This window comes from Bombus huntii, chromosome 2 (assembly GCF_024542735.1).
Source record: "Bombus huntii isolate Logan2020A chromosome 2, iyBomHunt1.1, whole genome shotgun sequence".
NCBI classification, from domain to species: Eukaryota; Metazoa; Arthropoda; class Insecta; order Hymenoptera; family Apidae; genus Bombus; species Bombus huntii.
Genome location: NC_066239.1, coordinates 16,630,774 through 16,646,210, shown reverse-complemented (window position 1 = coordinate 16,646,210; position 15,437 = coordinate 16,630,774). Strand labels below are relative to the sequence as shown.

Here is a 15,437-nt window from a genome sequence, read left to right as displayed (position 1 = left end):
TGCATCTACCAAAAAATTTACAGAATGCACCTAATAATCCGCCACGTACAAAATATTCAGATTAATAATAAAAGATATACAAAAATATGCATTTCTTTAGACGTATTTGCAAGAATGCAGATTTGCGTAAACATCCGCGGTTCGCGTATTAATTAATATTAATAAATCCAATCGAGTGAAGCGACATTACCACAGAGTAATGACGTTACGAACAGCCTTTCCAATTTATCACGCTTTCTTTGAAAACATTTAACAGGCGCGTTCCTTCGCAAAAATCAATCGCGCGTAACACAGCGAACGAAACTGCATTTCCGTCTGTCTGTCCGTCTAATCTGTCGAAATAGTAAGAGAAGAAAGCGCAAAAACACAGACAGAAAGAAGAGAAAAAGAAAATATAGATTAGGAAGCGTGAACCGATTCTGAAGCGAATCGAAACGGAGCCAGGGGAATGTTTAATCGATTCGCGCGACGATTTTAGCCGGTAGGGTTAAACGTGCGCCACTAATTTAGACTGCAGCTGGTCTGTTTTGACTGCGGCAGAACGGGAAAACAAAAGGGGCACTGTTGTAGCTCGCCGTGCATTGTGAACGTCGACCTAAATACTACGATTTTCCCCTCGGTAACGAGCCGAGCTTAGTCCGTTCGTATTTCATTGTCACGAAAGTTGTTGGGTGGTCTGTTCTATTCCTATATTCTGTCCACGTCAAACGTGGCTGCTTGCCGAAGTTGTGAAAATTCTCTCCGCTGGTACGATCTACGCGGAAGAATCGCAGAAGACTTATTTTAATTTATCTAATCGTCTATGGCTGATCATGATGCTGGTCGATCGTTGAATGACGATTTATTAACAGTCTCGCTGCTATTGACGCGTACGTTGTGTTACTTCGTCCCGTAATTGGTAAGATGGGCTCTGTGAAACCCTAGGAATCGTTATTTTTAACGTCGTATTGTTAACCAACGTATAACTTAATAATTATCAGTCTACGGTATCGTCGTATAGGCCACAGGACGCTTGGAACAGGTACAGGCGAATGTTGGAATTACAAAGTTAAATCGACATTAAATTGTCATCTCAATTGGGAAAATTGAATTACACGTGTTACGTTTTGGAGATTTTATTACAAACCTATTTTATCGACGCGTATGTGTAGGACAAAGAGGAGTCGCGTAACTTATGGACGGAAGTGCATATATATACAATTCATACCTAAGCACGTTTTGCAAATTTCTGGTCATTTCTGCTAAAATGATCGCTACGCCAGTTATGGATTAATCTTAATATTACATTTCTTCTTTTATGTATTTTGATAAAGTAACTGCGAAACAAACAATGGATATCCTAATAGAGCAAATATCATTAATATATAATAAAGAAATTTTTAATGGGAAAGAAGAAGGGTAAAATTGTATATGCGGTGATCGCACGTCGTTAATAGCAGTGAATATATTAACTGGTTTGTGCTGAATGAATTGAAGATTTTTTCTCGGATTTTTTTTTTTTTTTTTTTTGAATATTAAAGAAGGTTGTTTAAGTTTAATGAAAACTGTGAGTTTGGTAGAATTGAATTGATTTAGAGGTAGATACATCTGCATTTTTGTAATCATTGGGACATTTATGGACAATTGAGAAGTTATTGAAACGTATTAAGACTAAATTATTATATTTCAATTCTCAGAGTATAAAGTATTTATATATTCAATACCGAGGTAAAAGTCTCGTTAATTATGTACAACAACATCGAACGTTCTTCTCTTGTCTATATTCGTCAGGATACTCGATTCTCTATTTTAATCAATTCTATCATTCGTATTATTAGGTTTGTCACTGTATTTGTGGATAGACTTCTCAAAATATACTATTTTATTCGTCTCGAGATCTTCTACGATTTACATCGCATTACAGTGAGATTGACGCATATTTTTACAGAATTTTTATACGTTTTTCACCATTGTTCTGTACGAATAGAAAATTCTGACCGATTAATAAGTAAACGTTCCCATATACATAAATGTCCTATGAACAGCAGTGTACATATAATAGCAATTAGATTTCTTGCGTTTATTAAGTATTATTACAGGTAGCTTCTGATTTCTATAATTATGACGATAAGCTCTATACGGGTGATGATGAACAAGTTTGTAAAGTATGTTTGTACGAAGTTGGAGGATCGAATCACAACTTTGTCAAGTAAAAGTGTTTGGCAATAGACCAGCGTTTCGAACCAACGTGATTACAGGAACGATCGTGTAATTTACAATGACTTCTTTAATTGCTGCTCGCTATTTTCTGAGTCTATGTAACTCGTACGAGTAACTTCTCATTAGAAGGATGTATCAAGTGATTACTTTATAAGTAATAAAAAGATTTCTGATTCTCGAATCTGTGCTTTTCTCTGTTTTCCTCAACCTTAAACCAATGCAGTGCATCACGATGTTATACTATGTTACACTTTGACTACGATACCGTGAATAATATTTATTCCACGTGCGTTACAATTGACACCTTCTATTTGCCTGACGAAGAGCAACACATTTCACTTTTCCAAGCAAAGAATGTTTTCTTATGGCGTGCTAACTGCCGGTTAATCTGCTACACACGATCGGTTTTATTACCCGTACCGAAACACCCTGTATATTTTCAGATTGATTTCAACTTTTATCCGTACAATTACGATAATTGTATCTACTTACAGCGTCAATGAAATTGCAAACTGTATCATGTAACACGTAATATATGTATTAAGTTGTCCGGAAAGTGTCTTTCTTTCGCAAACGTGTTCTTTACAACAATGCACCTTTATACAAACGTGAAACCAAGTCTGTGAAATGTATTTATCTCAGCAGAACAAAATGGATCGTACGTAATTCGACAAAATAATATAAAACAAAAAACATTGTGCGTCTATTATTTCCTCATAAAACGAAAGAAACTTTTCGGACAACCCAATATATTCGTACAAATTTTCCATACCCGATATTTCACACAAATACTCTTATGTATCGCTTTATGCATGTCGAATAAAGTTTATCGAATATTTTATTATCTTGAATCATTTGGTATTTAAAATACCGGATATTTATTCCTTACCGTTCAAGAAATTCAATTATTTAATTTCATTAATTCCCGTTCATTAGTTAACAGCTCTGGCGATTACCCAATCCCACTTCGAATTGAAAGTAGATAAGGACCAAGTTTCGGAAGAGTCAATTGCTTGAAATGGATACGGATCCTCTGGTCAGAGAGATTGCATGTTCCTACGACTTTCCTATGAGAGCTTCCTACGAGAGTTTCCAAACTACTTTTCAATATTAAGTTCGCGTCGTAACTTTGATTTGACCTATCCGACTTCAAGGAAAATTTACAGGCGAACTTCCTCAACTACCATCGAATTATCAATACGGTTGTCGTAAAATCTCGTTCAATTTCCTGCGCGCTTTAAGATTTTGGCGAGAACGTAATCTTTTGTTGCAGAACGGTTTCAAAGTTTGCAAATGTCCTGGATCAATGCTGTTTTACCAAAGCTGCGATTTTAAGCGCATTTGAAATTGTATAGCTCTTTATGTTTTTGTCAGTTTCCTCTTCTGTTCGCGATTATTCTTCCAGTTAATTATTTCTTCCTTAGTTTAGTCTGAGATTGCCATTTAACATTTCGAAAATGGTTCTTCACATTTCCTTATCTTTCTTCGTTTTGTGAAGTATATCCTTTGTCAGGATAGAAATCAATACAGGTAAATATATTTACGTCTTTACACAGATTTCCATAGGTCGTTATGCATTTAAGATTTTGCGTAACGAACAGCAAGGATTGTTCAATTATTTCGAAGAAAAATATTCTCAAACTTATGATATATACCTCGGAATAAAGTTTAAATTTGTTATCCGTGGCCTTTCTGCTGTACGAATTAAATGCAACAAGTTGTATCCGCCGAAACAAGAACCCTCCCTAATTAACCTTCGTTTGTACTCCTTTGTGCTCATCTTGTTAGGAAACTTTCTTTTTTTATGTATTTAACGGGAAGAGTTTCGCTTCGCTTTCATCGTCTTCCTATTATATCAGGAAGCAAAAGTTTTAAGTTGCACAAGACAAGCCTGTTGCCTAGTTAATCGATAATAAGTAAACCTTTGGAGAAATTAATATAAGTTAGTTTAATTTAATTCATTTTCTTACGCGTGGGTAGTAGTTAAGAACGCTGTATTTTTCTGAAAATGAGGAAACTCTAGCGAATAAAACCATTGTACATTGTAAATTCGAGGGCTTTAAATCAAGTGTAGGTGAGTTTAAAAGGCTAACTAAATGTACTCGCTACATACGAAACATGCGGAACACGCGTAAACATTCCACAACATAAACTGCGAGCAGAAACAACTCGAGTACTTTTATCAACTTGCAGCATTTTGCAATTGAATTTTCAAAAACATCCTTCGTATTTATTTCTGTTATTTCGTATCTTTAATTTCTTCATTACAATCCTCGTCTGGAATGTTTCAAATGGGGATAATAATAATAATAATAATAATAATAATACCACTGTGTATATAATGGTAATATTTCGCTGTGTATATTAATTAAGTTCAATCGTTAAAAGGAATACAGAACAATAAATAACATTTAGTTATTACACAATTATAATATGCAGATCACTATGCATAATGTATAAATGTACTACCATACTGTTTGTAATTCAAACAGAACTAAGCCACAGGAACTAGATCAATTTTAGATGAAAGGCAACTCCTCGTCGTAACCAGTTACCATGTTCCTCTCTGGGACATCCAACCGGAAGCGAGGAAATTAATACGTCCCTTTGAGAATTCGCATAAATTGGAACATTAAGAATATCTTCCACGTCGCTGCTTCCTGAACGGCCGCCCACTGTTTTGTTTCTCGCCTTATCCCCGGTGTAATTTTCTGGTAAGAACGCAATTTGACAACTGGGTGCAGTAGCAACGGAAGCCGCGTTCGCGTCCACATCCTTCAGGTTACCATCTTCTATCAAAGCTCCTAAATATAAAATATTTCGTATCATTTGCTAAGGCAATTTTACAAAAGAAGAAAAATTCGTGTCACTTCGATTCCCTTTTTGATATTTTCTACTTTCTACTATCAATTTGTACTTCGCATTACGTTTGCTATTAGGATTATAGTTTTTCCATTCTTATATTAAAAGTATACATTATACGACACGTAATTTCATATAAATTAATCCAGGAGTCTATCTAAGAAGTTTTGAAATTTGAAATTCTGACATTTTTTTTCAAGCAGCGAGAGACACTTTAGAAAATTCTTCGTATTGTTAGTTAATGGTGTTAACTAATGATCATTAGACGAAGAAAATTACCAGATATCAATAGTCCTTCGATGACTAACGATATCTTCCAGTCGTCGTTCCGTCGATTTTCAAACCAGTTGACACAAAGTCGAAGATTCTCCATAGGTTGACGCGTTTCTCGCGCGGTGTGCTGTTTGAGAACAGTCAGAAACGCTCGTGGTCTTGCCAATCGCGATATATCGACAACAGACCAGGAGATGGTCAAAATGGAATTTAAAGTTTGATAATTGCTCAACAACCCTTTAACGAAAGGCAAAGCTTCCTTTGGGCCATATTTCCAGTTTTCCATCCAGTGTATGGGAGTCTAGAAATTAGTCAGACAAATGTTCGTAATTTTATGATTCTTTCGAACCTTCTAAATGCAAGATAAAAATCGAAAATAATAGCAAAGTAATAAAAGATCTAATGACTCAACAATATTGATAGATATTCGTAGTTAGTTTCGTAAGATTAATTTGAAATTTGAAGAAATTTGTTTGAACCTTAGTGTCCTCGAGGCGCAGGTTTTCCACGTCAACGCGAATAACATTCAACGTCTTCTTGGTCAGATTTATTTCATCGATAAAGAAATTTTCCAATGGATTCTTATTTTCGTTGTGTTCGCTGGTCGTTGACGATCCAAAGATCGAGATGTGGCGGTCGATTAGTTCCTTCAAATCCCTCTGAATTTTTGTTTCCGTCTTTTTGCTGCTCTTGTCGTTACTGACGGACGTTTTGATTAAAATTCCTGCCGACAATTAACAAACTTATAGCCAGATCGTAAATTACATTTCTATAGAAAAGGATGAGAGATTTCAGTTACGGAATGATTGTTCTTGTTAGCCCTGTATTGCATTCTCAAAAAAAAGAACAAAAATTCCAACAAAACAAATTGTCTTCGTTTCTTAGTCATCCCAGTTGTATTAGGTTGTCCAAAAAGCTTCTTCTGTTTTATAAGGAAATAATAGACACACAATGTTCTTTGTTTCATATTAGTTTATTGAATTATGCACGAATCATCATACCTAATTCAATAAAATAATGTAAAACAGAAATTCTTGTTCATCTATTATCACCTTATGAAATGAAAGCAACTTTTCAGACAACCTAATATCACTTCCTACTTCCCATCGAAAGTATCATGAGCTGTAATAACTAGACTGCGGATATTCGCGCAAATTCATATCTTCGCGAATGCAATTTAATGTAGAACATAGAAACTTAACAAACGACTGTCTTACTTACTAAATAATATACTTAATGATTAAATTCCGGGTTTATTTATATATTTTATCACGTAATATACATTCCGTGCAGTTTCGCATCCTCGACTCTCCCATAGACACATAAGAACCCGCAGTCTACTACTAATATTTGCTGATAAAAATTAAACCTTTCAAATGCGTTAGCGCAGCCTCGGCAGCAGTCCTCTCCCAAGCTCTATGCGCGTTCGCAGGCAATCCAAAGCATTCTTTAGGCGAATCATTTTCCGGAACATGTTCCAACGCCTTAGCTGCCTCCTCGAACGAGCCATGAACCACCCTGAGAACGTCAGCCAGCTTTCTACGACCGTCGAACACCTCAGAAGTCCAAACGTCGCCAACGATCGAGCACAACGCTCTCATGTCGTAGTCGTCCTGAAGGCGACCACCGTAAATCGCTACGTCCAACAATCCTCTGCCAGTTTGCCAGTTTCCATTCTTATCTTTACTCCTCGTCGACTCTATTTCTCTCACTACTAATTCATATGCTGCTTCGAGATCCGATTCGTTCCATTCGTACGACCGGATCCAACCTTGAGGCACGAACTTTCGTCGTTCTTGAAGTGTTGCGTGCAGCCACGACAACAACAGGCTGCCAGGAACGTTCACGTTCTTGTGCTTTTGACAAAGCTGTTGCAGCGATCGTTTTACGTTCCTCTTAACACCTTCCGGTGGCTCGTAAGCGAGTTTTAAACAGAGAGCCGCGAGACTAGGGTAGAATCCCAGGCATTGTTCGGTGGTTAACCAAATCCTTGTAGCGGGATTTTTGTTGCTGGTGCACATGGGTGATCTGAGAAGGCTCTCCAGTCTGGGAAGCCAGTTGAGAGCCAGATGCAAATTGCTGAGCAGTATCCAGCCTCCGTTCCTGTTTCATCGACAGATCGGTCGGCTTAATCTTTCGTTAATTGAACTTTTCTATAATGACTTTTGATTACTAGATGAAATTATATCGTTAAACTACGTGGTGTACGTATTCGTTGCGAGATTTCTTAACTTTCGGTTACGCGCCTAAAATTTACTAATCGGCATGAAAGTATGCAGAAAGAGTTGAAGATCGAGGACTTTCTTTTTCATTGAAAAGTTGACACTTTTTTAAAATTATCGCTGAAGCTTATTATACAGCACAAAGATGGACAGGGTAAGGTGTTTGTTTGGAAGCAAGAATAGGAAATTTCGCACGCTATATTCAGAGAGGGGAGCAGTAAATAACACGAAGGTTGATAATTTAATCGCAATGTATACGCTACGCACGTAAACAATATCGAATTACGTGATGGAGGTACGTAAACAAAGTCCATAGCTGATTTAGTACGCCATCGTGAAGACTATGGCCTCAAGCCAAAACATTGCAGCTTTCCTACAGTAGGTTGGCGAAGATAACGAGGCTGCCCAAAGACATTGTTTAACATATGTGAACGGAAGTTAGATCCGAAAGTTGAAAATCTCGAGTCGCTGAAGCACCGTATTATGGATTTATCGTTTATTAATGAAGTGAATCATTGAAATAATCTAAGACTGTATCAGCCATTCTGTTTTCTTCAACGGGATACATCTGTTTTATCGTGTGACAAACGTTTTGATTTCGAAAAGTATTTGAAGTAACGTCTGTTATTAAATATCGAACATTAATATCGAATTTTTTATTCAATATAACCAGAAAGCGGATAAAACTTTCCTCTGAAACACGTTCCAAACGACATTTATCGTTTTAAATATTAAATATGAACCTTGACTTCTTTCACGTAACAAGGGGCATAATTAAACTTACAAAATTTTTGTTTTTGAACGCTTCGTAAGAAGCTACGCTTTAAATATCAGATATAGCTAAATAAGTAACAATTAAGAAAACAAAATTTCTTTTTGGAATAATTTTCGAATGACACTTCTTCAAATACTCGATATAAAATTGTATCATTTGATATGCAGAAAGTATGATGTTTCGAGGACAAAATATCTTTTTTTTTATCATGATGACACAAATTCATAAAATCTATGAAACTGGAAATTTATACTTCATAAAGTTAAGAAAGGCGCATTACCGACAAGCACTCTCCAGTGCGAGTTCAGCCTGAGCAACTTGACCCTGTCCAAGAGATACTTCGACGAATCCTGTGGCTGAAGCAACGTGATTATTCGCTAATGCTGCCAGCTCTGAACCGGGATCAGCTCCCGGTGATAGAAGCAGCAACACAGGATATGTACTTTCGTTTTCAGCTACTTTCCTCAAGGACCAGTGCGGTGGTGCTAAATTTTTCACACCTTCCCGAATGAAAATTATATGGAGAATCAGAAGGTAAGCAAAAATATATATGTATATCTGTAAACTCTTAAACGCATGATTATTCGAAATATAAAAACGCATTGAGTGTGAAATTGTCAAAAAATTGTAGAAAAATAATCTTAGAAAATCTAACTCACTTGGTATATTTTTACTTTAAAAAAAAGATATATATAGAAGATATAAGAAAATGAAATAGTTCAATAATATATCATAATAATCCAATGGCTTATCTGTACATTTACCCCGATACTTTATATGTTAGTAGCATAATATTAAACGTATTTGCGATATAATGAAATAAGAATGCGTTGGCAAATGGCAACACTAAGTCTTAATACTAAGTAGGTAATCGACTTCTTGTCATTAATACTTTTACGATTAAATTACTATTTTGAATAAATTATAATTTTTTAAATTTTCCTCTTTCTAAGAAAAGAAAGATTTTGAAATAATTATATCCCTTCCGGTTTTATCACAAGGTTGTTGTGAAATTTCCATATAATAATTATTAATAAGATTTTAATTAAACTACACGTATAATTATCGATGAAACAATATAATTGTTATTAATAATAGAAAAATAAAAAATTACCTAATGCTTCCGCAGCCAATTTCGAGAGCGCCGTATGCAAGTAATCAGGTCGAAGGGTTTTTATCAATAAAACTTTTTGGAACGTGGTTAAATTGCTTTCAGCGTAAATATTGCTAACGTCGCTCAACCAGGATTGTTTCATTTTTGCGGCTATCTGAATGACAGGAAATGTAAGTGTAAGTAATAGAAAATTATATCACTATAATTTAAAAACAAGTTCGTTAAGTCAACTTACTTGTGGAAATGAAGAAACTAAAGTTCGAACTGATAGACGTCGTTCCTCGGGTACCCAATCGGGTATTTTGTAATCGGAATCTTCGTCGTCATTTAATGGAATTTCTCCTAATAAGAAATTTCTTTCAACGTCTGGCACGGAATTCAATGAAAGTGCCAATTGTAATGCTACTGGCAATCGATGTTCTCTATACACGGCCTTCGAGCAATAATGAAGAGTCAAAGCAATTAACCTGTAATGGATGTTCGTTATATATTATTTTAACATGTAATTGTATATTTGGAAACTTCAATGTAAAATCATATCGCATATAACATACATATAGTAACATTAACGTGTAAATGTATACTATATCATGTACAGTAAAAATTCAACACATATATACAATTCGAGTGTATTAAATCTAGATTCTATCAAAAAATTATATTCCAATTTTTGCGCTGAAAATACACTTTGAGAAATTCTATAGTAGTAAATTATATCATACATATGGTACATACGTATGTGTACTTCACAGTAGACTTTTATGTCATGTGATATTAATAAATAATTGGACATTGGAAACGATCCATTAATGAAATAAACAACATGTAACGAGTAGTTTTTTTTTCGAGCATTTACTAACCGTCTTTCGATCAGCTTGTCTTGCTCCCTTTTATCTTGAGATAGTATCGATTTGCGGTAATCTTCCGCCTCCAAATAAATATCAGTGAAAGCTTCGGCAGAAAACACGTACAGTGGACTCAAGGCGGTAAGACCTTTCACAGTTTTATACAAGTTGGCAGCGAATTTAGCCAATTTCTCGTGCTCTTTGGCTCTTCTGTAAACAGTATATAAAAACAGAAACTAGGACAAAAAATTAAAACTTCGTTATGAATACTCTGTCGTGGAACTTTTTTTTTCGAGTCAGAAAGAGAGGTGACTGAGAACATTCATGTAAAGGAGTTACTCAATGAATCTCAAGGTTTCGTGAATTTAAAAAGTTTCACATGAAATATATACAGAGAATATTCCGCAGCGAAATCGCGAAACTTTGCCAGCATGGTCGGGAAACTATTTCAAGCAAAAAAATATTACATAAACCATGAGTAAATTTCAAGGAAGTTCGTTTTGAAAGTCTGAGAAGTTTGTTGGTAGAAGCGACAAGTATTACGCTATATGATTTACATTTAATACCCTTTTAATTTATTGTATGTAAATTAGCTTCATGCTATATATATATATATCAAATTCATATCATTTTCGTTCATTTTCATAGATAATCATAATACTTTGACGAAATTAAATTCTTGTCAAATTCTTAAATTCTTGTCAAATTAATTTTCATTCCTACTCTGCGTGCATATAATAAAATAATAATATAAAATAATTTTATATAAGGGTGGTTGGTAAATGGTGGTACAAGCGGAAAGGGGGTGATTCTACGCGAAAAAATAAGTCGAAAATATAGAATAACAATTTTTCGTTTGAGGCTTTGTTTTCGAGAAAATCGATTTTGAATTTTCGCTCGGTACGCGTGCGGTACGTTATAAAGGATCTCACTGTAGATCGTTGTCTCGATGGAAAAATTAAAAAAAAAATTTTTATTTTATGTTATCGACTTCTTCTTTCGCGTAGAATCATCCTCTTTTCCCTTGTACCGCCAGTTACCAACCACCCTGTATAATAAAATGACTTTTGATACGTATAAACGTAAAATAACTTAACTCAAATTGCTTGCTCATCGTACGATCTAACGATACAAGTTGAAGATTCATGTTATTTCACCAGATAAGGTTTTTAATCATTTTCTTTTTCTTGTTTGCTTTAATTCATCAGACTGAACTTCATCGTGAGCAAAGATAATTGTACAATTCAATTTACTACAAGTAACAAAGTTCATAAAGGAAGAATAACAAATGTGCACATCTTAATTTCAAGATTGAAAAACCTATAATTAAAGAAAAACGTTACTCTATAAAAGATACACAGGGGCACCCGAAAAGCGTGTGAAACAATGTTTATTGGTTATTGAACATTAATAGACGATTTTACCGAGGAGTATTCTGCGTTAGATTTACTAACGAGGGTATTCAGAATGAACGGAAGGTTAAGCATGGAGCATGTGTATACACGTGTAATCCATATATATGTATATGGTTGGACATGTTAATCTGTTGATCACTTTCAGGATTTACAGGAGAGGCATAATTAATTCCGATAATACCGCTGCTTCGCGTGAGAATATATGTTTGTATTATCTACGAAGAACAGAAATACCATGGAATATAGTTTCATATTTTTGCAAGTGCTAATTTTATTATTCACAGAGAGAATACAAGGTTGTAGAACTTCTTTCAGAAACTCATCGTTTTTTACCTTTTATTTCAGGTTGAAGAAAGGAAGCTACGAGTGGTAACAAGGTCAATCGAATAGAATTTTTAATTTCACTTACAGTTTCAGATCATTTTGTTACAATCTCTGTGTTACTTCACAGAACAACGTAACTTGTGAAAAATGACAACGTGAGATCGCGCTCGCCATCTATATGCAGATGCGCTAGTTACAATAAATAGTAACTAGAAGATAGTTCTAGATATAATCGATAGGTTTAATCGATAGGTTTAAGATATTCTTTTTGTTCTTTCTTTACCCAGTCCGTGTAAGAAAGTGCAATAAAGGTTGTTCAGCTCAGAACGATATGATAGATTTATCCGAAGAATAAACTAATAGCTATTGTGATCTTTCCTCTAAATAGAGAAATGTCAAATATGCTTCAATTAACTTTATAAACTAAAAGGTACAAAAAAGATATGACGTTAGATAGACTTGTGTTTAACCTTCATCATACAAGAGGTATCTATAAGTTTCTTTCTTTCTCTCTTTGTTTCTCTTTCTCTGTAAATTTTTATTCATTTTGTAAATATAGAAAGGACAAAGTTTTTTGGAAGCCATGGTAGTTATCGATTCAAACGTAGCTAAAATGAAAAAACTCGGGTAAAACGTCTAGCATCATTTATTTGTTGCATGCTAGTTATTAGTCTGTGGATCTTTGTGCATTAATAGGAAATTTAAAAAAATGCTTAAGATGCACATAATATACGTTTACGATATAGAACAGCCAAAGTATAATACTGATGATATTTAGATGAATCAAATCTCTGCCTAGATCCTAGTTTTTTAGCTATATTTTTAAAAAATATGAATTTGCATAAATATCCACAGCCTACTAATTATATACGCGAATAATGAAATCGTGAAATTTAGAAAAATGTGTATTTGACAAATGTAGCTTCTTTGAAGGCTCAAATATTTCGACAGAATCAAATCGGACCGTGGTTTACGATATTCTCTACTTTAAATAGATTGTTGAACTCAACGTGTCATGGTAAATCATAAAATTGATCAATTTCACCATAGAACACCCTATACGTTCTTAACAAATAATTCTCAATAAACTGCGACAGACCTGGTGACGTCTTCGAAGCTTCGTCGACTTTCCTCAAGAGCCAGAGCTATTTCTTTGGCTTTCGATTGAGTGGCTTCCAACGACGACAGAAGTCCGCCCTGGGATCCTTCAGACTCTTGAAGAAGATCCTGACCTCTGGCGGTGGCCAGCTGCGCCAACAGATCTAATCTCGCGGTGTCCCGTTCCCCTGATAATTTTTCTTCGCGTTCCAGCGCTTCCTTCCGCTGCGTCGCCAGTTCCGGAGTCTCCTTCAACAGAACCTAACCAACGTGGCTAAGGTAATTAATCTTTTGCGCCAATATTTTACTTTCCACGAATTTTCAACGACCATCGAACAAGTTTTCCAATTTCGTTGTGGAGCCACTCGAAACGAGTTATCGTCTGAACAAAATTTTTTCAATTTTATGGATGGATGAAAGAAAGCAGATATTCTCTTTGACGAGAGCGAACAGAATAGAGATGCCGCTTTCTGAGCAACGTAGTCATAGAAAATATACTTCGTAATTGGAATAATTTTTTAATTCCGCAGTTACGATAATACGATGCCATATCGAATCTTCGAACTCGTAACGTTAAATTAAACGGAATGTCATATTGGAAAACGATCGAATATAAATCAGTGTATCGTCATCTTCCTCACCTTTTCAACGAACCTCTCCGCCAGACTTTTGGTACCAGCTCCAAGAGCAATCTTAAACAAGACCGCGTCGACTTCTTTTGGAAAACCATCCAATTTATCTCGTCTGGTAGCCAGGAAAAGCTTGAAGCCTTGAGGTGCTGGTAATGTTCTTTCACCAAGCTTCAGAGGACGTCTACGTAACAGTGGCAAGAGGATCGATGGAAATTCGACGAGTTCTTCCACCAGTAATGGTTTGCCAAATCTTACAGCCAATTCTAGCGTAGTCAAAAACTTAGCATCTTCTGGTTTCGTTATCTCCATTCTTGAACCAACGTTGTTTTTCAGCCACGAAACCGCGACACCGGATGGATCTATGAATATGGGAACCAAAGGACCTCTGAGGGCACAGGATGCACCAACCAGACTTCCGGTGTCCACGGGTAAACCTTGAGCTCGCCACAGTAGCCTCTCTCTTTCGGTGATTAGGAGATCGATGGCTGATTTCTTCCACTTGTCATCTTTTCCAGGATTCTGTACTCAAATATATTTTGTTAAGTTCGATAGGGTTTAACGTTGATTCTTACTCTAACTCTGGAAATTGGTATTTGGTTATGCCGATTATTTTTACTATTATTTTTACAAAAGTTGGAAAAGGAGATATTGTTATATTTGATTCGAATTTTGGAATTTTTAACTATTTAACCAACCTTTTGGTATTACAGATATCATTTGAATTTTGAATTCTATTCGTCCTGATTGTTTAATCGATTTTATGTTAACAGAAATATTATTCGCTTCGACGCCTAAAATTTCTAATTATTTGGTCAACGTCTAATTATTCAGAAACTGAAAATTAGCTTCAAGTACTTTCAACTGCTAAAAATTCCTAGATTATTCTTAAGTACCGCTTTTCTTCTGTAAGGTCGCGAGACAAATCATTGCGCTTACTTCATAAACAAGTAAGGATGCGACATTAGCAGCCTCGACGTCCAACTTCTCTTTCCTGCTGGTTAATTCTTCTAATTGTGCTTGCCAATCACGATGTTCCGTGTCCAATTTTTGAAGCAGCGCCCTAGCTGTTGCTAGTCTTGCCTCTGTTGTCTCGGCACGTAGTTGAAGCGCAGCGGCACCCCTTGAACGTTCCGCGAGTTCCTCTTGAAGCTGTGCTACACGACTTTCCACAGTGTTAAGTCCAGCTGCTAGCTTGCCAATCTGAGCCTCAGCCGCTGACAAACGTCTGAAATGAATTATGCATAATTTATATATTAACCACATCGCCGTAAATTCCAGTAAATTTTTATTCATAAAATCATCGACGCTAATCAGAATATTTCTTTATCTGTTATTAAAACTTTTACAGAATCTTATTGCTATGGAAAGAATGTTATCTCTTAATTTTTACTCAATTTAAAGATTTTATTAACAAATGAGATTGATTTTCACAAAATTGTATTGCCATGAAAGCATCAGTTTTCAAAATAAAATAAAAATAAAATTCTATTCGTGGGACTTTCAAGAATAAAAAGTATAATGCTCGGTTATATTTTATACTGTTTTTCACTGTATAGTTTTCTCATATTATAATATTTTAATGTTCTAGCAGTTCTAAACTGCTGTGTGTACTATATCGCCAAAGTGTTTCAGTGCGAATGTTGTTATATTTTATACTTATCGTTCCCTGTGTTTTAGT

At 35.3% G+C, this 15,437-nt stretch overlaps 2 protein-coding genes across 2 annotated transcripts in view; one reads left to right on the top strand and one right to left on the bottom strand.

The window, feature by feature from the left end:
• The window catches only part of LOC126878149 (transmembrane reductase CYB561D2-like), a 146,396-nt gene that overhangs the window by 96,880 nt on the left and 34,079 nt on the right, over positions 1-15,437 (top strand). The window lies entirely within an intron of this gene.
• The window catches only part of LOC126878091 (cytoplasmic dynein 2 heavy chain 1), a 35,379-nt gene continuing 21,318 nt past the window's right edge, over positions 1,377-15,437 (bottom strand). The window contains exons 35-45 of the mRNA XM_050640538.1: positions 14,696-14,984; positions 13,769-14,278; positions 13,129-13,388; positions 10,306-10,500; positions 9,681-9,912; positions 9,446-9,599; positions 8,612-8,831; positions 6,704-7,437; positions 5,814-6,058; positions 5,341-5,635; positions 1,377-5,003 (exon numbers count right to left, since the gene is read on the bottom strand). Coding sequence (XP_050496495.1) covers positions 4,708-5,003; positions 5,341-5,635; positions 5,814-6,058; positions 6,704-7,437; positions 8,612-8,831; positions 9,446-9,599; positions 9,681-9,912; positions 10,306-10,500; positions 13,129-13,388; positions 13,769-14,278; positions 14,696-14,984 — 3,430 coding nt within the window. The 3' untranslated portion in view covers positions 1,377-4,707. The remainder of the gene's footprint in view (positions 5,004-5,340; positions 5,636-5,813; positions 6,059-6,703; positions 7,438-8,611; positions 8,832-9,445; positions 9,600-9,680; positions 9,913-10,305; positions 10,501-13,128; positions 13,389-13,768; positions 14,279-14,695; positions 14,985-15,437) is intronic.